General features: G+C 35.5%; 2 protein-coding genes across 2 annotated transcripts in view; one reads left to right on the forward strand and one right to left on the reverse strand.

Annotated features, from left to right (window-relative positions):
- Positions 1-4,814: 4,814 nt before the first annotated feature.
- Positions 4,815-8,004, forward strand: LOC137393390 (ras-related protein Rab-28-like). The gene is made up of 6 exons (XM_068079925.1): positions 4,815-5,025; positions 5,443-5,539; positions 5,797-5,885; positions 6,503-6,641; positions 7,043-7,146; positions 7,697-8,004. Exons 1-6 carry the CDS (start codon positions 4,951-4,953, stop codon positions 7,868-7,870), a joined length of 678 nt encoding a protein of 225 aa, XP_067936026.1. The 5' UTR covers positions 4,815-4,950; the 3' UTR covers positions 7,871-8,004.
- A 339-nt stretch (positions 8,005-8,343) lies between these two features.
- LOC137394582 (monocyte to macrophage differentiation factor-like) overlaps positions 8,344-27,727 on the reverse strand; it is a 31,582-nt gene continuing 12,198 nt past the window's right edge. The window contains exons 3-8 of the mRNA XM_068081315.1: positions 24,493-24,574; positions 20,074-20,231; positions 18,287-18,361; positions 17,003-17,098; positions 15,283-15,352; positions 8,344-9,443 (exon numbers count right to left, since the gene is read on the reverse strand). Of these exons, the coding sequence (XP_067937416.1) occupies positions 9,213-9,443; positions 15,283-15,352; positions 17,003-17,098; positions 18,287-18,361; positions 20,074-20,231; positions 24,493-24,574 (712 nt within the window). The 3' untranslated portion in view covers positions 8,344-9,212. The remainder of the gene's footprint in view (positions 9,444-15,282; positions 15,353-17,002; positions 17,099-18,286; positions 18,362-20,073; positions 20,232-24,492; positions 24,575-27,727) is intronic.

Raw genomic sequence — 27,727 nt, forward strand, 5'->3', positions numbered from 1 at the left:
CTACCATAATAGCAAATGTGACAACCCAAGCTGTATTCGCTAAATGGTGTGTTCTATAAAAAGGCAAAAAGTATCAAAGTGCACACCTACTTATAACAGATGAAAATTTCTGCAAGGTAGTAAGAAGTGACTGAACTAAAAATCATTTGAAGTTAGGCTGTGGGCGTTACAATTCCTAATGATCCCAACATATTTTTAGGGAAATGAGTACAATCTAAAATGTGAGCCACCATCTTATACGCACATTTCCAGCACTCAAAAAGTTAGATAACTAAAACTGAAATTTCAGTAGTCATTAAATCATTGAGTGCAATAACGCATGTGCCAAACACCAGGTCTCTGGTAGGAGACTCAAGCTTGAGTGAACATTACCACCAACTTGGGTTAACAGGGGTGATATATATACAGAAGCATACGCATATATATGAATTAAACATAATAGTTGGTTTTAAATCATACTTGTGTTCAAATAAGGTTTTGTTAAATCGAGCAGGGCAAACAGTTTTGGCTGAATTTGTGCCTCACATAACCCCCCCCCCATTTCATTGCATATTCCATCTTTATAAAATGTATTTAACTGTTTTCTCATGCCTTGGCGCGCATCTGGCAAAATCACATGATGCAACATTAATATGAGATTTGTCATTTCAAAATCAATGTTGTGGTGTAAATTTGTAAATTGCAATTTTATCATTGCCTAAAAACCCAATCTATTCCGATCACTTTAACCTGCGAGCTGAACTTACCAAAAGTTGAGTCTACAAAATTGCTTTCTCATACTCTAAATGTATTGCTAATTGAGGGACATGGGTAGCTGATGTCTTGCATGAGCATGACGCAAGACACATGGAAAGGTTAGCCAAAGCAGCAAAACTCACAAAACACGTGACACAACACATAAAAGTAGTTCTAATGCTAAATGCAAAACTGTTACATAGGAGTAAAACATGCAGGGCTTTTGTTCACAGTTTTCCAAGAGTAATAATTCTATCAGTCTTTTTCAGAGTATCTGCTGAAAGCTCTAGAGTTTTTTGTATAAGTACCTCTTTGAATGGAGCTGCTGTAAAGAAAGTACGAGTTCCAGTAGTAAGAAGTATTGAATCCTAGTTTCTATAAAGTTATATCTGTTATAATGTTTTTTCAAACCCTCTATTGTCATTTTAGCTTCAATATTCTTACTTAGAGCATTGTGACCTGAAAGTTTTGAATCTGTTTGAAGCACAGTTTATTTAAATTATCAGTAATACATAGAGGAAGTAGCACCGCGCAAACACAAATTGTGATTGTAGCTACACAATAGTGTTCATGATTCCCAAGGCGTCTCTGGTGTTGAATGATTAGCTCTTTTACTAATAGAATTGTAACTAACAAGCTGGCATGGTTCATGTTTGGTGTTTTCACCTTCTGCTTATTTGGCATATGGTAATTCCCTATGCTAGTCTTGACTACATATGTATTTATAAATTATGAAGGTTCCAAATTTACAGACGATGTGTACATTTGCCAGCTTGTAGTAATCTATTCTGTAAGAAAGGCTATGTGTATTATTGATAAGAATAAAACAGGAACATGCAATTTCTAAGTACGAGGGAGCCTTCTCAGAAAAAACATGATTATTTGGGAGACAATTTTTGATATGGTACCTCTAATTAAACTAGCTGTGATGGGATGGCTGCTTTCAATTTCAAAAAGAGATGAAATTGCTGCCACACTGCAGAAGACAAGAAAAAGAATATTATTAGAAATCTCTCTACTTCAACAACAAAGGTGAGTATGTGATAAAAAAAGTGTTCTACACCAGTTTTTTGTTTAACTAGGTCTTTTTGAGTAATTTGGTTATTCGATGTGTAGTTTAATCAAAAATATTTGCTTTAGGCTCTCCCCTGCATACATTTAGGCATACATATAGTACAGCATATATATAGTACAGCATACATATAGTACAGCATATATATAGTACAGCATACATATAGTACAGCATATATATAGTACAGCATACATATAGTACAGCATACATATAGTACAGCATATATATAGTACAGCATACATATAGTACAGCATATATATAGTACAGCATACATATAGTACAGCATACATATAGTACAGCATATATATAGTACAGCATACATATAGTACAGCATATATATAGTACAGCATATATATAGTACAGCATACATATAGTACAGTATATATATAGTACAGCATACATATAGTACAGCATACATATAGTACAGCGTATATATAGTACAGCATACATATAGTACAGCATATATATAGTACAGCATATATATAGTACAGCATACATATAGTACAGCATATATATAGTACAGCATACATATAGTACAGCATACATATAGTACAGCATACATATAGTACAGCATATATATAGTACAGCATATATATAGGCTGCAGACAAACCACTGAATAGTAATAATTATCATTCAATTTTATAACAACTTCATTAATTTTGTTCTATCGTAATAAAACATAAATTCAATGTTCAAATTAAAACTGATTATGAGATACATGTACTTGTTTGTTAAAAAAATCATCTGTGTAAGATGGACTTGAAGTATGTTATCCTCAAAAGCTCACAAATGAAGTCCCATACAAAGATATGGTCATCTTATGGTCTATCGCGTTACAGATGACTGAATCTGTTTGATGAGGTGTCAGAAAAACACAAATGAATAAGATTTTTGTCTTTTTAAGCTACATGTAGTTCTCAACCTTTTGAATAAATCGCTAAACTGAAACCACAAGAGTCTATTTGGCTTTGCGGATGAATCAGAGGTGACAGATGAATGTCCATTTTGAACATAGAAATATTGTAATGGTCATCCCTCCAACATTTGAATTTGTTTCTATGTGGTATCTCTTATTATTGTCATTATATCTTATTGGATTATTTGCTGCAAACCAATTGTATGAGATTGTATAACAACCTTATTGAGAAGAACTTTAAAAATATACCAAGTTATACAATTTATTATACTAAATACATTATGTTTTATGTTAGTACATTGTGCGTTACTAAAAACTATGGCATTCCAATTAATACATTTCATATTTGTGATACAGTGTTATCTTTTGAATTATACAGCACAATCAACATAAACATATAAACACAAACATAAACACATTGCTACCAAAGAACAACCGTGCCAGAGGCAAAACAGCTCAGCCGTTTAATTCCATCATCTAGTGATGACATAGCACTTAAACAAGTAGTCTAGACATAGCATTTGGTGGCTACCAGCCCTCATAGTAAGATTGCTAAATAGTCTAGCCATAGCATCTGGTGGTGTCCCAGAAATTATGGAATGGATAGTCAGGACATAGTATCCAGCGGTTAGTCATGCTGGCAGGTCTCGGGTGTGCCGAGTTAACGGTCTACTCCAGCGCAGACTTCTCAAGAGCATCTGGAAGAGTAGCGAGCGGTGAAGAAGGAGTTGCCTTTCCGTATACAACCAGCAATGTACAAGCCAACCTAAAAACGTATTTAGTTTGCTGATCGATTAGAATACCTATGTGCATAAAAATAATTATCTGTATAAGTCTCAGTGTTTGTTGTCCATACTTCCAGTTGGAGCGATAAAATTTTAGGAACAAAAAATTTGGTTTGAACTTAGAACCTATAGTTCTGCAGACAGGCGTGCTGATCTAATACACCCCATAGCCTACTTTCCATACTATGGAATGACTGTACACATACTTATTACACTGATTAAAACACGCACACTTGAAGCATTTGCAAAAGTACTATTGGTTACTATTAGCATGCTTAAAGATCATGATTGTGTGAGAGACCATGACACGTAACGTAGCAATTATAAGCACAACTATATATATAGTACATATATATATTTATATATACGTACTAAGTTTTTCATTTATACATATATATATACTAGTTATCGAAAATAGTTGTACTTGCAAATATTGATGTAGCTGTAAATATTGTAGTTGTAAATATCGAAAATCTTTGCAGCTGCTGTTAGTTTCATGACCTGTCTTGTCAATCATCTGCTACTGCTACTATGTAGCAGTAGCAGATGATATATGTACTATATGCTGCTACTGCTATTATGTAGCAGTAGCAGCATATAGCATATATATATACTACATGTATAGTATATATATACTATATATATATCTACTTTTCAATATATATAAATATATATCTATATATTGTTCAATATATTATATATATAGATATACATTTATATGAGAAACTCAATCAGGAGTGCTACCATTACACAAAACTATGAAACAAAAAACTTCATTTTTTATTTCGCATAATCTAGCTTATTCCTTGTTAGTTTTTCAAGTGACAAAGCTGTGTCACAATTTTAGCAGAAAATTATATTTGCATATTTCATTCAAATCATATCATTTATTAAGTACATGTATAATATATAGATTACACATTTATTACATTTTATATTATATTTAAATTGTGTTGACCTAGCCTATACAATACAGAGTGCTGTTTTCTGATGTTAAGCCTTTGTCACACTATTTTTACGACTTGTCAAAATGTCCTTCTTTAGAGCCGCTACTGGAGTTGACTAACGTGCTAACGTGGAGTTACTTTTCCATGGCATGCGCATGTAGTTACGAATGGAAAATAACAAAGGCAAAAGCTCGTTGGGCGCGTCGGCTTTTCCTAACATCAGTCATTTTTGTAAAAAAAAAGGTTGTAAAGCACGTGTCTGTCACCAATCGCCATCATTGGTCTGCTTGGTTAAACATTTGTTACTATTGGTTGCGACCTGTTTGACGTCACCGCAACAACTAAACAACAACTGAAATTATCACTGGGTATCCAAATAGTAACGATCCACATTTTACAAGTTTAAGGCAGGAATTAGGAACACGCCTTATCATTTATCAATTTAATAACCAAAAAAATTATGATTTACTGATGGCGTGATTGTACTGAAAATTATGTCTGACTCAGAAGAAGAGATAAAGGACAAGCAGTTGAAAATAGCGATTTTAGGAGATGGAGCGAGTGGAAAAGTAAGTACATGTTTTTATGGTGCATGATCTCCATGAATGTTTATTGGATGGTGAATAGTTAGTTTTTAAGTTTTATATTGTGTTTGCTCTTACCGTATTGTTGGTATGGTGTGGGTTGCCGTATTTTGTTGCTTTACTGTTTTCTCTATATAATAAAAAAAATCAACACCAAACTATTAATAAACATCAAATTTTACAGCATTCAACTTTTCAACATCAACAAATATGTAGTAAGTTTGAGCCAAGGTTCGTTTACTCTTGTTAGGAATATGCATGTTTAAACAGTAGCCTAATATTACGATAGTCTGGAGGTAGTAAGACGTTTAAATGGTGTTGTTATTTCTTAGAGATTTTGCTCTTTCATTATCCGTGTTTCTATTAATTGACTAGTAGTGTTGTTGCAACTTGATTTTACAGACCTCTATTACTACGCGATACGCTCAGGAGAAGTTTGGCAAGCATTACAGACAGACTGTTGGAATTGACTTCTTTTTGAAAAGGATAGTTTTGCCAGGTAGGCTTATTAGACATGCAGCAATATTTTGTAGGTATTTGATACATTTTTGTGTTATGGACTTGTATGCCAGTGTTAGATTACAGCATTTACAGCTTGAAGTTTATTTCACTTCCCTGGTAATGAACTCTGATTTTGACATTCTAGAATTGTAATTCATCAACCCAAGCTCAGAAGCAAATCAAACAGAGTGTTATTTTCAGCACAATTTAAACAACTCTGTTATATTAAATAGTATTTTCCTATTTTCCTTGCAGGCAATGTTAACGTAGCTATGCAAGTACATGATATTGGAGGGCAGTCAATTGCTGGAGAAATGCTTGACAATTACATTTATGGTGCTGATGTGAGTAGTAGGCTAAATACTAAAATATGGGCTAACAATAATTTTTGTAAGTTTGCATGTACGTCGGTTGCATTAACTACAACTAACTTGCGCAGATTTGAAATTTTCTTTCAAATAACTGTGAGAGTAATCTCTCGATGATTGAGTATGATGATGTCGGCTTAGCTTACTGCAAGCAGAGGCTGTGCACTTTTTAAGAGCACAAGCAATGACACAAGCGATTGCTCTCAATTTCGGCTGGACATGTCTACGTCAAGCTGCAAGTGTATCTCATTGGTTGGAGACAAGACCAGTTGCAGACAGCAATTTAATGTTGGACATCAGTCCTGTCTACCTGTCACCTTCAGTGGCCTTTTTGGAAGTTGAACTCTAATCTGTTGTTTGACGGTCAGAATCGTTTTAGGCCATTATGCCATGTTATGCTGTTTTTTCAAATCGCTGTCGGAAGTGGCAAATGCATAACTGCTGTGAAAATCTATGTCTAGACAAAGTATTTTGAACTAACTATGCCCACATAGTGAATTTTATATAGTAAATCCTACATTTTGAACTCTTTTCAGTAATGCCTACATAGTGAACTCTATTAAATAATGCCTACAAAGAAACTCATTTTGCAGGGTGTTCTTCTAGTTTATGACGTGACAAACACCTCAAGTTTTGAAAACATAGCAGACTGGCTGAAGGTGGTCCAGAAGGTGTCTAAAGGACAGGGACCAGAGTATAGGAAACCACACCTTGCTCTGGTCGGCAATAAAAGTAGGCCAACTATTTTTTTTTAAATGTTTTTCATCTACTTTAAAACCATGTAATATAGACATTTTGTTTAAACTGTTGGCTTTAAAACGTGATATTGCCATATTTTGCTGCTGTTAAAAAGATAAATGCGACGCAACTCTACTCATTGGTTTTTGTTATATATTATATACATAATATACGCCATAACAAAGTTTTATGTCTTTGATTATTCACTATCCCATAACTCCTACATTTACAGATTTGTCTCAGTGAGTGTCGGTAAACTGTATGTAATAGACACAATATTTGGCAAACATTCAGTATATTGTTCTACTGTTTAGAGCAATCTTGTTATAAATATTCAACTGACAACGTACTATTATTACATATTTGACTATACTATGTTTACCACTCTATCACAGGTGATCTAGAGCACATGAGAACTGTCAAGCTCGAGAAACACACAAAATTCGCTCAAGAAAACGGTTTATCTTCCCATTACATCTCAGCAAAAACTGGAGATTCAGTAAGTCTTGTTTCAGGCTTGTCTCTGTGCATGCTTTCTTGCCATTGACGCAGTTTCTTTCAAGTACCTACTTTGCAATAGCAACTTTGTTGTGAATAATCGTCAATACAAAATTTTTAGGAAAAAATTATATAAAATGCAGTCCTGCTTATCTTAGTTTATTTTCAGAAGTTGTCTTGTTCAAGCATCCAAATTAAATCCATTGGGCAAAATATCATGTTGACCTGCTAACTTTCATTATATTGATATTAGCCGACAACGTCCTTACGTCGACAATGTATTTTAGATCTTCGCAGCTAGAAGCGCTAGTTTCCTATCGACAAATCATGGCCATGTAGACGGTACTCCTTGTGTTTTTATTGCTTGTTTATCGCTAGATTAGAATATTCCAAGAATTTATTGCATCATTTGGCTATAAAATATTTAGAGTAACTTTTATAGCTGTCCATTTGTAGCAAAACTCTTATAGCATATATCCTATTATCTCTATCTTTTTCTGATCAATTTACGTATTCTACTGTTATCAAATTATTCATCCCAATATCTACAGGTGAACATCTGTTTCCAAAAGATAGCTGCAGAAATTTTGGGAATCAAATTGTCAAGGGCAGAACTCGAGTCTCAGCATCGGGTTGTGAAAGCGGAGATCGCTAACTATTCGAAGAAAGAGGCAAAGGCTCATGTTGTGCAAGCACCAACGACCTCTATTTGCAGCATCCAGTGAGAGGAGGCCTAGTATCATACATCTATGCTAATGTTGTACATAGTAGACAAGTGGCTGTCCTTGTGGAATGCCATTGCTATCAATTTCTTTGGGCTGAATAGTACAATCTGTCCATGTATATATATGTAACCAAAATGTTCAAATACCATGTGTTTTATAGTCACATTCCATATGGCAACAAAGTACGAGGGCTGGCATAGGTGATCCGATATGGGGCCACAGGCTAGAGGTACATTGAAGACCAGCCCTCGATAGTGCAACATTTGATGTTATAATGTTGAGCCTTGCATGAGCACATAGACATGTTGCATATAAGCAATAACAGCTTTGCTCAGGTCAACACTAAAATGAAGCTAGCTATGACAAAATAATGAGAGCCTTAGTTGAAGCATTAAATAAACAAACCAACAGTAAACATCTTAACCTTGTTAAAATAGAACAGAGGCTAAGATGACTTCAAGCCATGCTTTATTTTCAACAATGTATGTAATTAGCACACAAAATTCGTCTAAGATACGCAACTTAAAATATTTTAAAATGTCACACATAAATACAAATGACAGTCAGAGATCAAACAATTGCAAGCACGTGTTAAATAATAGTTTTACGAAGAGAAACAAAAAAACTTAAAGCAAATTTATAGCACAAACAGTTGAATTTGCCTTAGAGGCTTTCAAATCAGTTAAAGCTTCAAAAATACATTAAATATAAATACAAAGTTAACTAAAAAACAATTTTATGCATGCACAATGGTCATAATAAACAAATGTAAACAAAACTGTTTTGAGTTGTCTTTCCTTGCTGGTATAAAAATTAAAGCAGTCTGTGTAGCAATGTGCAAAGCAAATACAGACACAGTGGCATAAACCGCCAAAGAACATCAATACAGTAGTCACCTTTACCATACAAACAAGTGAGTTTATAACAATTGTAAGAAGTTACTTCTATTTCAATATTAGTAAACAAGAGAGAAAAATTCCAGTGATGAGATGAGAAAAACCAAATACATGTACAGTACATGTATTTTAAAATTTTCTGTCACAAGAATTTATTTAATAAAATATAGTAAGTAAATAAATATTCAACTAAAATAGATTAGATTTTAAATGCTTGAGTATCTTAGATATATGAGAGGTAAAAGAATAGGGATAAAAAAGCCCAGGTACCCAGGCTAGCCAGCGATAACACTGCTTTTAAAGTTTGGAAAGTGCGGCTAAATGAAATCATTATTTTTGGGAATAGCAATAAACATTTTTAGCATTCATAAAAAGAAAAGATTGAATGAGACGCGTTTGCGTGAGTTGTCAAGCGTAACATAAAATTTGTTCTAACAAAATATTGCCTAGAGATTTAAATGTTCTGGTGGGGTGCCTTCGTGTGAAGCTTCGAAAAATACTTTTGCTTGGTAAAGATATTTTATAACTGCAAAGTAGTGATAACCAGCAGCTGCAGACACAAAGCAATGCCAGATTGCATGAGCGAATGGAACCACTCCGTCAGCTTTGAAAAAGACAATGCCTGAGATGATGATAACTCCACTCACAGCCACCTCTGTCACTCCTTCCTTGTCTGGCTGTAAAATACACAGAATAATCATGGAGGCAGCTAGCCTCGACTGCCTTGCCATAGCAGTAGGAGTATATTAACACGTTAACTTCATTGTTTTAGATACCTACCTTTGTAATAAGAAACAGCTAGATATTATATCTCTATAAATAAAATACATCTATTTGTTATATATATGTATATATAAATTTATTATATGGGACTGGATATGGGACTATTATTATTGGGATTGGATTTGTTTATGTCAAACAATGGTCAAACAAAGATGCCTATCGAGCAACCCTGAAAAACAAATTTGTAGTGAAGAAGAATTTGACTTTCCAGATAACTTTTAGCATATATATATATACATATGCCTGTAGCTGAACCAGGACAAGGCAGTGAAAAATGGGCTACTGGTTCAAAACGGATGAAATGGACTCGGACTGATAACACGGACCTCATGCAGTGCTACTTTATGAGTGAACCTCAAAAGTGGGGCTACATGAGAAGGATGCGTCAACTGTGGATAAACATGCGCCCTGAATTGCCACTAACAGCTAAGCAACTTGTAGCTCAGAGGAGTAACATAATCAAGCAGCACCTCATATCAGAACTCGAGGTAGATGAAATTAGGGAACAGTTCACCCAAGTAACCTCAACCAACGAAGAGTGCATATCAACACACACTGTCATGGATACACGATCATGTGTTGACTCACGGGTTGAAGAAGGCATGCACTTGGACCTTCACCCAAGGGTGAGAGAGCTTGCGGAAAATATCATCAACAAGATGTCAGCTGCTAATGATTATGGAAGCAGGGTACCACTACGAAGAGTTAGCAAGGCCATACCTAAGAAGCTGTTAGAAGACATTAACTTGGCACTGGAGTCGATCTCAACTGGATCAATCAGTGAGACTAATGCCTTAATCTACAGTACAGCAACCGTCATCTTGGAGGAGATGGATATTAAGCCACTGCCAACAAGGCTTCAAGTCATTCCATCCTGGCAGCTGAGGCTACAAAATAAGATCAAGGACTTGCGCAAGAAAGTTAGTAGGCTCAGTGAGAGATCTAACCACAGTTTGGAGCGTCCAAAAAGGGAAGCCACAATAGAAGCTTTAGAATCTGCCAAACAGCAGCTAGTAGCACTCTCGGCACGACTGAAGCGGTACACCAAAGAGCAGGATAACAAGAGAATGAACAAACTGTTCATCAATAATCCATCTAGAGTGTATTCCCAGTTCAAAGGTAAACTGCGCAGGCCAATGTCTGAGCCTCTCCAATCTAGCACTTCAAAGTTCTGGAAGGACATCTGGGAGAAAGAGACTACTCATAACACCACTGCAAATTGGCTGAAGAGGCTTAAAGAGAGCCATCAACACACTGTGGCTCAGCAAGGACTCAGCATCAGCAAAGAGGACATCAAGTGTAGAGTGCAGCGTATGAAGAACTGGGCAGCACCTGGCCATGACATGATTCAAGCCTTCTGGTTAAAGAAATTGACATCACTTTACACTAGAATGGCTAAGCAGATGGAATGCCTAATAGAACAAGGTGACCATCCAGAATGGCTGACCAAAGGACGAACTGTACTTCTGATAAAAGATCCAAAGCAAGGGCCGATTCCCAAAAACTATCGACCAATAACGTGCTTGCCCACCACTTGGAAACTGCTCTCAGGAATTGTTGCAGACAAACTGGAAGAGCACATGAGTCACTATATGACCAGTGCTCAGAAAGGAATTGGGCGCAACACCCGAGGAGCCAAACATCAGTTACTGGTGGATCGGACGGTCTGTCAAGACAGCAGGAGAAGGCAAACCAATCTTGCCATGGCTTGGATTGACTACAAAAAGGCCTATGACTCAATTCCCCATAGTTGGATACTTGAGTGCCTCAGTATGTACAATGTTCACCCTGCTCTTGTGGCATTCATCAAAATGTCAATGACCAAATGGAAGACGGAACTGGAGGCTAATGGCAAAAAGCTGGCGAGTGTCAAAATTAAGCGAGGCATCTATCAAGGTGACTCCTTATCACCGCTGCTCTTCTGCATATGCCTAAACCCTCTAAGCAATATGCTGGAGGAGACTCAATATGGGTACCAGTTTAAGAGTGGCACCAAGATTAACCACCTCTTCTACATATATGACATCAAGCTGTATGCTAACAAAGAAAGGGACATTGATTCGCTAATACACCTCACTCAGGTATACAGCAAGGACATTGGAATGACCTTCGGTATTGAGAAATGTGGAAGGCTAATTCTCAAGAAAGGCCATTTTATGCTCACAGATGGCCTAAGAATGCCAAATGGTACCACCAAAGATATAGAAGAAGGGTACAAGTACTTGGAGATTATGCAAAGCAACATCAACCACGAAGCCGAGGTACGTCACAAAGCCATTACCGAATACAAGAAACGCCTTCGGCAGGTCTTACGGAGCCAGTTCAATGCCAAGAACCAAGTCATGGCAATAAATACCTACGCACTGCCAGTAATAAGATATCCAGCAGGCATAATAAAGTAGACTGAGGAAGCCATCAAAGAAACAGATATAGCAACTCGTAAACTGCTGACGATGCATGGAGCACTTCACCCAAAATCTGATACTACTAGATTGTATCTTGATAGGAAAGATGGCGGTAGGGGGCTCAAAAGTGTACAGCAGACAGTGAAAGAGGAAGAGCAAAGCATCAAAGCATATGCAGCCTCCATGGCCATCTCAGATAAGTTGCTAGCTGAATTTCAATCGGCTGCTCTTACAACGGACCTACGCCCTGATGATGAGGAAATTGGCTGGCACACGAAACCTCTTCATGGTGCTTACCACCAACAAATATCTAAGGTTGGCGATCTTCACCAGACATATATGTGGCTGAACAAAGGAAACCTAACGGCCAACACAGAGTCGCTAATCATGGCAGCCCAGGAGCAAGTGCTCCCAACAAGGCAACTCCAAACGAAAATCTATCACACTAGAGACGATCCTAAATGCAGACTGTGCAAAGATGCACCTGAGACCATCCCACACATCATCAGTAGATGCAAACAGCTAGCTGGAAACGCATACACTGAGCGGCATAATCATGTCGCAGGTGTTGTGTATAGAAGTCTATGTGATGAGTATGGCCTTAATAAACCACAACACTGGTGGGAAGCTCCTGGTAAGGTGAATGAAAATGACCGCGCTAAGATCCTCTGGGACTTCTACATCCGAACTGACAAGCATGCCCTAGCAAACCAACCCGACATAGTGGTGGTAGACAAGGAAAACAAGAGGGCTACCATAATAGATATAGCAGTACCCAATGACTACAATATAGCCAGCAAAGAAAAAGAAAAGTTAGAGAAATATCTCCCTCTTGGAGAAGTGATTGAAAAATGCTGGAATATAAGAACAACGGTAATCCCAGTAATCATTGGGGCACTGGGTGCAATTACACCGGCGCATAAAATGTGGCTTGCCCAAATACCAACAGCAATCAACTCAGGTGAGTTGCAGAAAAGTGCGCTATTGGGAACAGCTAAGATCTTGAGGCGAGTGCTCAAACTCCCAGGTCTCTGGTAGGAGACCCGAGTTAGAACAGAATTTACCACCCATACGGGGTATCCGGGGTGAGGAAACAATTTTATATATATATATATGTACTAGCTGTACCAACCGGCGTTCCCTGGGTAATAAAAGTCTTTGGAGAGAAAATTTATTTGTATTTAACATATAACAAAATTTGCCATTCTAACTTTCAAACTACATATCATGAGAAATGTGTTTTGTGTAATTGAAACAAATTAACAGAGAAAATAAAAACAACTGTAAAGGTTTTCAAACTTTGTCAAACAACTGTAACTTTCAAACTTCGCATCATGAGGAAAATGTTTTGTGCAGGTCAAAAAAATTAAAAGAAAAACAACTGTAAAAGGGTTTAAATGTAAATGTGAAATAATTAGCAAGTAATAGCTAAATTATGTCTGTTTTGCCATGATTACAACAAAGGATGATTCGTAATGATACAATTATTACGAACTGAGAAAACAAAATAAAAATTCTGAACATGTTGAGTTAATAATAACAATTCTTGTATAAAAGTGTGTGTTTAACCCTTTCACTACCGTCCATGTACAAATTTAGCTATCGGCCTACTGCCAGCCATTTTACTGAAAATTAGTACTGACAACATTGTCAGTACTATAGAAGTCCTAAAGATCGTTGGTTATATTGTCAACGAATAATAAAATTAAGTTACTACGCAGCTGCTGAGAAGGTCGCAAAAATGAGTATGCGGCAGTGAAAGGGTTAAAAAAAATTACTGTCCCACCAGATGATATCCATCAAAACTTTGAATACGACGATACTATTATTTCTCGATACTGGTACAAATGTAAAAATAAAATATGTACTTTGTCTGACCAAAAGGTGAGAGAATACTTGTCCGCGCAGAAAGATATAGTAATTGAACCTCAAGAAAGATATCTCTTAACAGGGGCATCGTAACACGTGGCCGCACCGGTAAAATAATCAGCATGCGCTATAGCCAGAATGCAGACACACGACATATGACATACTTTGAGAAATACAATGTATATATATAGATATAAGATATATGTTAGTTGAATGCCCAACAGCGAAATTTTTTTCCCAAACAGGTTTACCTATGGCAGTAAAATCTTGGCTCCTGATTGGTAATTGAGTTTTAGTAACCAAAACCTACATCATTAGATTAAAAATTAACAGTTATAATTAAAAAGGAGCCCAAAATTCCAAAATTTTATTAAAAATTATTTAAATCAATGAGTTTTTAGTGAGCGCCCTCTTACGTTTTAACGGCACTATTTGAATGATAACATAATTTTTACTATATCATTTGGAATATTGTGTTCCTTTCTAATTATAACTATTAATTTTCAATGTAATCATGTAGGTTTTGGTTACTTAAACTCAATTACTAAAACCAATCAGGAGCCAAGATTTTACGGCCATAGGTAAACCTGTTCAAGAAAAGATTTTTGCTGCCCAGCATTGCATGGGTAATAAAATAATTACCCAATGAATTTGAGTAACTTAAGCTAGTAACTTGAGCTAGTAACTTAAGCTAGTAACTTAAGCTATAATAAGAGCCGTATCCGAAGCCAGCTAAAAATCATTACGTTATACCTAATGATCTCTCATGAAATCTAGATTTTCAAGCGTGCTAGCAATGAAAAATAGTATCTTCAGGCGTGCGTATTGTAACTGATGTAATGAGTATAACCACGATTATTCCCTTGTAAAGCAATTTAGTAGATTGACCTAATGGTTTAGCACAGATGTCTGCAGATTTAGAAACCCCAAGTTTAAATCCAGTGCGAAGCGCATATTCATTCTTATGACTTTATCAGTATAAGTGGACACCCGAATGACAGAGCAACAGACAAACACAAATATACATATATGGATATACATATACAGTTATAGCATCTTGGGAAAGTCTAGGCACGTATTTTTATTCTAGCAAAATTTTCTTCTCGTCAATTAGTTCATGTGTGCTAGCTGAAGTGAGGATATTTTAACCAATCGTCATTGAAGATTGGCAGATGTAATAAATATGTGCACATATATACTATATGTATAATGTTGTTCTAAAGTAATTAAGTTAAAAAAGAGAACTGTAAATTCTAAAAGTGGAGTATATTAAAACTAGACAGTTTTTGTATATATTTATATATATTTAAGCTCTTATATGTTGATTTTTAAATTGAAATCTTCAGATTCAACAACCATTCAAATATTTGAAGGCACATTATTATGCAAATATTAATGCAAATATTATTTCATAATATTGCATTTGAAATTTAAACAAACAAATGAAGGTAAGACGAACCATCTCAGTGAGGAAGATGGCTGGACAGATTCCCAAAGCCAAGTAGAGTATGATCTCTAGCCATGCAAACCTATGACAAAAAAACATTTAATGTTGACAAGGCAACGCGTTTGCAGAAAGCCTATGTTATAAATGGCGCTTGGCTGTAACCTCTTCTGTATACCCAACCCTAAATAGACATCTATGGTAACTTTGTTTTAGTATACTGAATCAAAAAAGGATCACAGTGATAACTGCTGACTATAGTCTCCTAAATATACCCAACCAAAGATGGGCATGTGTGACACGAGGCTGTAATGATACCCAGCCAAAGATAAAAACCGGAATCCAGAAAACTTGGTCCTAATTTACAAGCCCTTACAAATTCTTATAAAGATCACTATACACTTGTGCTGATCAAATCTGTAGTGACTAGTAACTTCACAAAATCACATCAGCTGAGTTATTTGAAAATGAAGTATTCAGATATTACAACTGAATTAGTTGAAGATGATGTACTCTGATATTACAACTGAATTATTCAAAGATGATGTATTCTGATATTACAACTGAATTATTTGAAGATGATGTACTCTGATATTACAACTGAATTATTTGAAGATGATGTACTCTGATATTAAAACTGAATTATTCAAAGATGATGTATTCTGATATTACAAATGAATTATTTGAAGATGATGTACTCTGATATTACAACTGAATTATTTGAAGATGATGTATTCTGATATTACAACTGAATTATTTGAAGATGATGTACTCTGATATTACAACTGAATTATTTGAAGATGATGTACTCTGATATTACAACTGAATTATTTGAAGATGATGTACTCTGATATTACAACTGAATTATTTGAAGATGATGTACTCTGATATTACAACTGAATTATTTGAAGATGATGTACTCTGATATTACAACTAAATTATTTGAAGATGAAGTACTCTGATATTAGAGAATTAGTTGAAGCTGAGTCTTTCTGACTGTAGGAAGTATTCACAGGTATGAGCCAGGTAGCTCTATATATAGTTTCATAGATTGGATTTAATATTCATAGAATTATATTACTACATTGTAAAGAGAAAAGAGAAATATTGACCAAGCCCATCATAAGTAACAATCCTAAAGAAAAACCACAGCAATAATAATAATGAGACTTCCAGTTTACTGAAATACACATACATGAGCTTGAATACTAGTGGTTACTTATTGTCTGCTTTGCAATGTAGCACAAGCCACAAGTCCGCTCTGTTGACCAACTCTTTAAATGATATCTACTAGTAGCTGAGAAATTAGACAAACCAATCAAATACTGATAGTAAAACCTTTAAAAACTCTTACAGTTGCACAACATTCTGACCTAATTCTATTGCAGAAGTCAATGCATGAAATCATCTCTTGGTCTCTCAGACTAACACTGATTAAGCGGATGCACCCTCAAAACTCTAGAAGTTGACCTCATGTTAATAGAAGGATGAGACGCAGTAGTAATAGAAGGATGATATGCGCAGTCTTTTTCTACTAAGCTGGTATAAATAAAGATTGTGTATATGTTTGAAAAGTGAAGTTTGGATATTTTGTTGCCACTCCGAATGATAGCTGTAACTCAGCACTAGTTGTTTATGAAACATGTTTATTTAGGTAACCAAGCTTGCTCTTCTAATGAAATATCTCTAGGACACTTGAAGGTAGTAAGGAGGACCGGCTATAGCATCTACTTACCTATCGTGGAATGAGAACTGGTAGAAGACACAGAGGACGGTCGCAAGCCAAGTCAGCCATATGATGTCCCTCATGTCGTGCTCTTTGAGCACCATCCTGTAACAGTAGACATCTACTATCTATCCGCTATATCATAAAACTGATCGTCTTGTATAATAAATATTATTATTCAACTAAATAATAAATATTGTTATTCAACTAAATAATAAATATTATTGTTCAACTAAATAATAAATATTATTGTTCAACTAAATAATAAATATTATTGTTCAACTAAATAATTGTTAGAGATAGCTCTGGTCTTTGTAATGAGAAAATGAAACACTCTACACAGTACTATCTGATCAGCTCTAAGGTGATTGGAGTTGCTCTTCATCCTACATGTAATGAAAAGTCACAATATATGGTTGCACCATGGCAATGATAACCAGCAAGACGGAATGTGACTTTCAGACGCAGGTTACATGTTCAGAATTTATCCATCTTCCGTCATGACTTATGGCTCAACAAATTTTAAAGGTGGAAAATGAAAATTTGTACATAACGGCTACGTTTACGTATTTGAAAGATGTAGTTCATGAGATCCTGCAAGCAAATTTATCTTGTTTTGTGAAAAAAATATATTATGCGTAAAGTTTTGTGAATAAAATAACGTTTTTTGCATTTTTTTGTTAAGATCACCATGTTATTTATTTGCTGTTTATAACCATAAATAATTTATTTAGTGTAAAAAATAGCAGTGCTAAAAAGTCTGGCGCCAGAATGGCTTAGAATGCTAGTAAGGATGTGTGGATATTTATAATTGGTTTCAGCATATAATGAAGTTTTATGTTTATAGTTTAGAAAAGAGTAATTGCTCGCAAACCAACAATTCAATTCAAAATTATTTAAATAAAAAATAAATTTTTAATTTATATGAGTAAGCGTGGGCAATTGGGATCCAGATACCATACACATACCCCCAACATGCAGAGGATCCGAATGCAAGTTTTATGTTTATACTTTAGAAAAAGTAAATTGCAACAATTAATTTAAAACCTTTCAAATTGAAAAAAATTTCTTTTAATATATATGAGAAGTGTGCAATTGAGATGCGACTACTACAAGCATACCCCAATGCACAAAAAAACCCGAAAGCGCCATCCTCAATAAACCCAATCCACAAAGATAGATAGTTCGCTGTTGTCACACCTCCATCATCAGGATAAAAGGCACTGGAGTGTTCCACAGTACCTCTGGTTACACACATTTAAGGCATAGAACTGATGGAAACCGATCACTTACCAAGGTGTGTATGAGGCAGCTATGACAACATATATTATGGCCCGGTCTCCTAGATGACAGAATCTCATTAGCCGTCTAAAAAATAACGTCTCAATAGAATAGCAATGGCGCAGGTCAGCTTGGCCGATGCCAATATTCTCCTTAAAATCACAAGAACTTAGGCTAGCTACAGATGGATCGCATAGATACAACAACTCTAGTAATGCTAGTTAAAGGGTCACTCACATCAGAACTTAAATGATTTCATTGGAAAGTAGAGATATTTGTCTATTATTTGAGATTTTATTTGTTGTTTTAGGTGGTCTGACTGCCAGGATGTTTCAATATTAAAATTGACAAATCTTGATTCCAGTTAAAATTCTAAAAATGGCATAAGATACAGTCTCATCAGCATCAGGCATACATATGTTTACACAAAATTTAGAAGAAAACATTGGGACAACTTCTAACCAACCCATCTTCAAATAATTTGAAACATTTATATTAATGTATCTGAGGCTACATTTGAAGTTTTATTCTAACATTAATGAGCAAACACTAAATATAATATATATAAATAACCAGAGGGACAAACAGAAAGTACTATTATTGACTCCCTTTTTGGAGAAGTGTTTTATTGGGTGTAGCGTTCTAATTGTGATCAAGTTTGGTCAATTTTAATTTTGAAACATTCTGGCAGTAAGATTAACTAAAACTACAAAGAACTCAAAGAATAGAAAAATATCTATACTTTCTGCAGACAACTTTTAAAATTTGACTCAAGTGACCCGCGCATTAAAAGATCCCAAATGTGGTAATGATATCACAACCTATTATGGTTTCAGCTTTGCGGTGTAAATTACTTGTTTTTAACACCTCATAAATTCTGCAACTAAACATCCCTAACAGTTGGAAGCTACCCTTTGCTTAGTAAATTAACATTTTTGGTTAACTTCTGTACTTTTTAAAACAAAACCGCATATCTTTCCAATATACAGTAACAGCCAACTAGCTAATGCCCAGGCGAGACTATGTAGGAGTTATGCTGACATATGGGGGAACAACACACAACTTTGCTAAAAGAATATACGTGTACATTTGTTAAACATGTAAGCTAGTGAGAATAAGAATTTGGAAGTGAATTAGAAAGAACTTGTGAGCAATCAATCAATGGTATAGCATTATTTCCTACCTAAACAATGGTGAACCAGCAAGCGTTAGCAAATCTATTCTTTGACTATAATCTTGTCAAGAGTGTTAAAATGCTGAAATACTGCTGACAAAGTCTACAATCAGCAAGCAGACTTCACACTAGCTGATCTAGCGAGAGCTGATCTAGTGAGAAATAATCTAGGGTGAATCAGTCTAACAGGCGTTGCAACGCTGAAAGCCCCAAACACCTGCCCTGACAAGCAGTACAAACCATCATTATCTCGTTGGGTTTAGCGTGGACCTTTGCTGAAACCAAGCCTCTTCACATTTCCTATTTACATACAGGCCCTAAAATATAATCTATACAGAAAAGAAACATTCTGGTTTCCCAACCTTATGACGTCTGTCAGCTTTATGACCTATAAAACATTTTCTTACAAAAGAAGCTTAAAATCTGAAGGCTATGACAAAAATTAGTAAGTGAACAAAAAGGTTTCTATAATAAAGATTATACAAGTTTTCTAAAGAGTTTTTAATGTTGTTACCTGATAAACATATAGTGAAAGCAAATATAGCAGAATTACATCAAAGAATGCCAAAATTTCAATTTGGTGGTAAACACTCTGGAACTCCAGCAGTGATTGTGTGAAACCTACCCGGTGTTGCCCATGTAGGACGTGATGTGGAACGCTGTGGAGAAGGTAAACAGAAGGATCAATGCTAGTCCATAGATCCAAGAGATCCAAATGTGTTGGGATGTCTGTGACAGCTGGACCAATAAACTCAGAGCCAACACGCTAGGCAGCACAAACAGCTACAAGAATGATGTCCAACTCACGGAGTTGTCTGACCAGACAATAATCCAAGCAGTACCATGTCAATGACTCAATGTAAATGAATATACGTACTACAGATACAAATGTTTTTAGGAGATGTGATATTAATGCCAAATCCAACGCTACCTAGCGTCAATGCTTCAAAATTGAAAATTTTTTTCAAGACTAACAAATAATCAAACAGTGCAAGAAAATACGGCACAATTTATTACACATCCCTGGCATAGCCGAGTGAGCTGGGATGTTTTAAGGCATGGTGCATACTCAAACGAATTTCATATTTAAAAAGGTAACAAGCTAAATCATATAATAAAAGTCTTTTTAAATTAATCACTTATTAACTAAAGACTAGTCACTGGTGACTAGTTACCAGTGATATGAGAGCATCTAGGACAGCGTCTACGGCAGCAATATCATTATATTTAAGGAAAGATATAAGTTAATATTTGTAACCTATAATATGGACAGTCATAACAGTAGTAGTTACAGCCAAACACAAACATTACTCCGTATATATTTTCTACCAAAGGACCGATGAGGTCTCTGCGAGCAAGTATTGGACACAGCCAAACTACTTCATAGCAACCAATGTGTGCAATTCCGGTATAATTTTCCAATCTATCTGTATATATATATTTCTCAAAGTATGTGTGTCCCTCCAGCTATAGCTATTAAAATCTTGATAACGAATCTTCGCATTCTGATGGATTTGAACTCCCGACAAAAATACCACGAACGCGTCTACATGTGTTATATCCGGACGCTTTACCGCTGAGCTAGAACAGCATAGCAACCAAAATCGCTTTTATATACTGCGTACACTATGCGCATGCTAATTATTTTAGACTTGCGTCCACGAGCTAAGATGCCTCTGTTCAGAAATATTTTGGGACCTAAGCATATGCAACGCGATGCTTCTTCGTTTTTTTTCTTTAGGGCTGATTTATTCGACCCCCATTATAGCGACAATAATTTATCTCGAACTTTAAATTTGGCAATTTGTGTACTGATTATATACAGTGGAATCTCGGCTCTTGAACGCTTCTGTTCTCGAGCAACTCGGTTATCAACCAAAGATTTTGGGATTTGTTCACCTCGATCTCCAACATAAATTCTGAGCAAACTGAGGAATGCGCATTGAAATTGGAACAGCTCCGGAAACAGCATGGAAACAGTCGTTAACATACGGAGAAGCAATTTACACTTCATAAATTCTTTACAAAAAGGGATGAACCGTCTGGGGTGACGTCTCCGATAACGGAGAGACTTGCTAGGAAGATAACCCACTTCCAGTCCAGTTACCCTAAATTGTTTTGGAGAATTCTTCAAAGATGCAAAGTAAACGTGCCATTGCTGTTTATATTTTATTTTTTCTACTATTTTTGATGTAACTGATCTGTTGCATTTTTTCGTTGTTTCATTATCGATTTCTGCAACTTTTGTCATTGTATCTTATCCTTTAATTTTTATGATGTTTTAAGAGCAAAACATATGAAATGTTTACTTTTGTTTTTTTTTTCCATCATAAATAGAAAACCTTTTATTAAAATGAAACACGATCTATATCTACCCGTTTTTATTTATACTATGCAGTATACAGTACAGTTTATGGTGTGAAATGTAAAATACTTTACCGAGGTTGTTTTCTCGCATTGGAATGGATTAAAATTTACTTACATTCATTTTAATGGGAAGATTGTTGCAGATCTCAAACAACCTTGTGGAACGGATTATGCTCGAGAACTGAGGTTCCACTGCACGTTATTAAAAGATATACGTCGCTGAAAGTTATGAAATTTTAAATTTACAGTGGTTTGAAAACCTTTACAGCTGTTTTATCTATTTCTAATTTAATTGTCCTGCACAAAACTTTCAGTTACAGTTGTTTGACAAAGTTGGAAAAGCTTTACAGTTGTTTTTATTTTCTCTTTTAATTTATTTCAACAACAAAAAACAATTCTCTCATGATACAGTGGTGATACAAATTATGGAACCGCTTTTGAGTTTGAGTAAATATAATGCACTATAATGGCTCTCATATTAGTTATATTCAGTCCAGATTTGAAAAGTTATATATCATTAGAAAGGGAATTTTTTCAGCTGTCGCATTGTTTAGTTTTTTTCTGCATCCAAACATAATTCCATCGCTAGTGCAGTTAAAAGTGCAATTAGTCAGGGTGTCTCATAACAAGTCACTTTTTTCAAAAACAGTAGTCTGGTGAACGATGTCTAGAATTTCCAAATTCTTTGATCTGCTCAGTTTAACAATCATCTAAGACAACAATTGCATTGAGTGAGACGTTGTTCATTAAGCAACGTAACCCAAGTAGTATTGAAAAGTCCTTTTGCTCTCAGTAAAAGTCATTCTAATAACTTCATCATCATGCCTCAACATCTCACGAAAGAAAAGCGTGCTGCAATAATTCACCTTCATTAGCAAGGGAAATCGCAGAGGGAAATTGCAAGGGAGGTTGACTGCTCTAAGAAGGGTGTATTTACAACAATCTGCAGATGGAAGGAAACTGGTCAAGTTGAAGAAAGGGCTGGTAGGGGAAAGAAAAAGCTAGCAACAGATCGAGTGACCAGACACCTAGTGAGGCTTTCTTTGGTTAATAGACATCTAACCAGTCCTCTGCTAGCCAGTGAGTTAAAAGAATCAACAGGTACAGAGTTAGCACCATCAACTGTTTGCAAATCATTGAGAGATCATGGCTTACGAGGCTGTAAAGCTCGTAGAAAACCTTTGTTATCATCTCAGCAAAAAAAGACTCGTCTACAATGGGCAAAAGATCATGTGAATTGGTCACCAGAAAACTGGAGAGCAGTATTATTCAGCGATGAGGGCACATTTACTGTGCAAAATCACTCTGGCAACAATTATGTAAGAAGGAAACCTGGTGAAGAGTTTAAACCAGAATGTATTTTACCTACGATAAAGCATCCCATCTCAGCAATTGTGTGGGGTTGTTTCTCCGCTGCTGGTCCTGGTAGATTAGATTTTGTTGATGGTATGATGAATGCAAAAAAATATTGTGGAGTACTACAAAGTGTGATGATACCATCTGCTATAAGTCTGTTTGATAGAGAGTGGCTGTTTCAGCAAGATAATGCTCCATGCCACAGCCAGAAGAGTAAAAAAGTTGTTTGCTGACAATAGCGTTAACACTCTGACTTGGCCTTCTCAGTCACCAGACCTTAACCCAATGGAAAATATGTGAGGCAGAATAGGCAATCTTGTAACTAAAGACAAACCAACTAATAAAAGAAGATTGATGGAGCTTATTGTGCAATCCTGGCATTGAATAGTGACACCTGAAGAGCTTCAGACGCTGACAGATAGTATGCCCAGGCGCTTCCGAGCAGTGAATGACAACAAAGGCTGGCCAACCAAATATTGATCATCTTCAGGACCAAAACAGCTCTTTTCAAAGCTACTATACCTTGTCTTTAAATTAATTCACAATAAAAGCCATTTCAAAGAAAAGAAAAATGTTATTTTATGACTTTTGGTCAGACACTATTTAATAGAAATGACAACTGTACAGTAACTCTCTGACAGCTTTCAGTAAACCTCTAATAATATTTTTATAGAAAATACGATGTGGTTTTAATTAAAATTTATCAAAAAGCCAACATTGTGACGATTCAAGTGATATATAACTTTTTATAGTTATGTAAAATTTTGATTGTAGAAAAAGCAAACACAACTCAGAATTCATTGCTATGTAACGAAAATTAGAGGCGGTTCCATAATTTGTATCACCACTGTATGTAGTTTGCAAGTTAGAATGGCAAATTTTGTCATATGTTAAATACAAATCAATTTTCTGTCCAAAGAATCTTTTATTACCCGGGCAACGCCGGGTGGTACAGCTAGTATATACATAAATCTTAGTGTTTGTCTGTCTGTCATTTGTGTGTCCAGTTAGAGCGATAAAGCTTTAGGAACAAAAAATTGTAGGAAGATACTCGCTTTATTAGCTCAAGTTACTCAAACTCTTTGGGTAATTATTTTCTTACCGGTACAACACCGGCATTCATTTAGTTAAAAACTAAAATCGGCGCAGTTGCCTACACACCCATAAAGTGAGTAAACCATTATGAAATTGACCTGATCATTGTCTGACTACTAGCTCCATATTAACTTTCTACGCGCAAGCAAAAATAACCGCGCAGTAGAAAATGGGAAGGCTAAAGATGATATTGACCAGTTACATCGATGCTGTGCGCAATACTCACACCATGGGTATAAATGTTAGCTCTATGCTCCAACACTGTAGGTACATAAGGTTCATCTCCGACTGGCCTTGGGTTCATGAATCTGCAACACGATGTAACGGCATGTGTTACAAAAGTCTGTACAAGTAATGAGATGACCATGTATATGAGATGACCATGTATATGAAATGACCATGTATATAAGATGACCATGTATATAAGATGACCATGTATATGAGATGACCATGTATATAAGATGACCCTGTATATGAGACGACCATGTGTATGAGATGACCATGTATATAAGATGACCATGTATATGAGATGACCATGTATATGAGATGACCATGTATATGAGATGACCATGTATATGAGATGACCATGTGTATGAAATAATCATTCTAACTCATGATGAGTATTCCTTACATTAAAGATTTACCAGACAGTTTATGTATCTTGGGTATTTCGCAATGTATTTTACCAAATGTTTTCATCAAATATGGTATAATCACATGGTTCTATGTGTCAGTGTCATGAATACCTCGATTTTTATTCACTTGCAATTGATTTAAGAATCACTGTCTGATCATACAAACATGAGTCAATAAATATTTGGGTTTCTAGCATAATTCCTAGAATTACATGTACATCTCCTTTGAATTCTACTTATATCCTAAACTGAATATGTACAGTGTATAACAAGGATGTTTATTACCTTTATACATGTATATGAATATGTATGCATATACCTATATACATGTGTGCACATATATTATATATACACATACAAATAAATGTAGCCTAAATACATACAGTGCGCCCTCGAGTTACAATGACCCTGTTTATATGTTTTTTTTGCCCTATGATGTAGAACACAATGATTTTTCGGTTTTTCCATACACAATATTTTTCACCACATGATATTAACGAAAGTTTTTTTTTAAATTCAAATTCACCAGTCAGTGTGCTGATTACGTTGGAATAACAATGTGCCCATTTGATATTCGCCCAAATCCCTCTAACAACAAATGAAAGAGATACACTAAGTTCAGCGTAATTTGTTATTAGTTATTGTGAAAACAAAACCAGAAACAGATTTGTCCCCCTATAGCTATTAAAATCTTGGAATAAACAATCCATACCGCTGAGATTTGATCTCAGCACCTCCCCTTCCCCAGTCTAACGCCTTACCAATTCAGCCACAGGAGCTTGATGGATTCATTAAGGCAATATATGTCGATATATGGGAGCAAAAATGCTACCACTCTCCATTACAACGCAGCGTGATGGCGTAACATCATGGAAAGGGTAGCTCTTATTAGTGAGCTCACTCGAATTAGCCATTCGCAATGTGCCAGGCTAATAGCAAGTGGCAGGCAACTACACTACCTCTCATTGTTTATAAGCTGATTTTCAATACCCGGTAGCAGGGTTGGTTTGATATATATCGCTTGATATATATCATCGATATATATCGTTGATAGATATGATATTTTGGGTCAAAAAAATTGATATTTTTGAAAAATCATTCCGTTTTCACCTTACAGCTATTTCTAACAGTCTAAAAATACTAAATAACACCTAAAATCATCAAATACTTGTATAGGGGCCTATTAGGCTTACCCAACACAGATAAACAAAGACAGCCAGACCAAGGAGGTGACATTGGCTAAACCAATTAATTAGTGTTTGATTTGAGAAGAGTATTTCAGATCTAAATTGTATTCCTTCATCCCGGTACTATCTCCCTAACCTGATTATCTCATCTTATGTTAAACTGTTATATTTTATTGCCTTATTGGAAGAAAGCCTGTTGAAAATTCTTTGAACATCATAATCCATGATTTTGAATTGAACAATCTGACACACAGAAACAGAACTGTAAGCACATTACACTGGCTCACTGAGATGACAGAGTAACTCATCTCATCATTTTCTGTAAAAATCTTTCAATGAATAGCTTCAAAGGATAAAATCTATAAATAAGATGATATAATCCTGATTGCTAGTGTTGAGTGGGTGTTTTCATCATTTGGACTGGTTCACAGCAAGTTGAGAAATCGTCTCAGTGTGGTGAAGGCTGGCAAGCTGGTTTTTGTTTATAAATACCTAAACTAGACAAAAGTAGGACATTAGAACATGCTTGAACTATCACAGTGTGTATTTACTATTTGCACTATTTTGTTTGACCTTTGCATTCATGTCATGATTTCCAATCCAATGTTTAACAAACATTTTCATATTTATAAATACTATTATTATACTAGGCCTACAATAAATCAAGTGTTTGGTATTAAACATTGCTGACTGGTCCCATACAACCTATAAAATACATCAATCACAATGCAAACACCATACAAGTTCAACCTAGCTTTAAATGTTTTTCAAAGATGTCATTTGTTTGAAAAATATCATAAATATTAATAACTAGAAATTCTTCTGTCATACAGCCCACGACCTGATAATGGAATAATAAGTGATAACGGAAAAAAGAAATGGCAGTGCTGGTTGTTGAAAAAGTAGTTGTCAGCAGGAATTGGCAGAGTATAGTGTAAATGAAAGTTGTTTGAGATGACATAAAATAAGTTTGAGGGAGCTCGAGTTCAAAAAGGTGCAAATAACAATTTCAACAAATATACACAAGTTAGATAAGTTCAGCGTTCTGTTAAAGGTCACGCAATCTAGTCTCCTCTCTTTTACGTTGTAGGATTTGGTCATTGATAGCTAATCGAGTGATGCGATCCCTGGCGAAGTTGTTAACTTCTAGATTAAATTATTAATTACAGCTGTAGGCCTAACCTACTGTAATGTATGTAATTTAACAACAACAATAAGGAAATATGTTTATTATATCTCTGAAATGCAAAATTAGAAGTAAAATGGCAAGCTACTGTGTACTATTATATTATACACAGTTTGAAAGTTGGTTGTGTTGAATGTAGAATGGTTTTGATAGCGATTTTTAACAGAAAGCAAGTATGAGCGTTCACGCGTCTGGAAGTTTTCTGCAAACTGCAGCAAAATAAAAAAATGTTCTCGTCATAAAGGGGCATTCTAGTTCGGCCCTAGCTTGCACATAAGTTGTAAAGAATTTCGGTTAACATTTTAAATAAGTTAATGAAACCTTCGGTGATTGGACAAAAAAACATAGGCTGATAAACTGTGCACCACAATTTCGTACCTGTAAATCGGTCGACGCCTCAAACGGTCTACGTTTATAACAGAAACCTTCGGATAAATTTGATTACAAGTAAAC

Source organism: Watersipora subatra, chromosome 4 (genome assembly GCF_963576615.1).
Source record: "Watersipora subatra chromosome 4, tzWatSuba1.1, whole genome shotgun sequence".
NCBI classification, from domain to species: Eukaryota; Metazoa; Bryozoa; class Gymnolaemata; order Cheilostomatida; family Watersiporidae; genus Watersipora; species Watersipora subatra.

Excerpts from the sequence above, each read along its gene's own strand:
- LOC137393390 (XM_068079925.1), top strand. The coding sequence starts at position 4,951 with ATGTCTGACTCAGAAGAAGAGATAAAGGACAAGCAGTTGAAAATAGCG. Across the intron at positions 5,026-5,442 it reads GAGATGGAGCGAGTGGAAAA|ACCTCTATTACTACGCGATA; the intron begins GTAAGTACATGT and ends TTGATTTTACAG. Across the intron at positions 6,642-7,042 it reads TGCTCTGGTCGGCAATAAAA|GTGATCTAGAGCACATGAGA; the intron begins GTAGGCCAACTA and ends ACTCTATCACAG.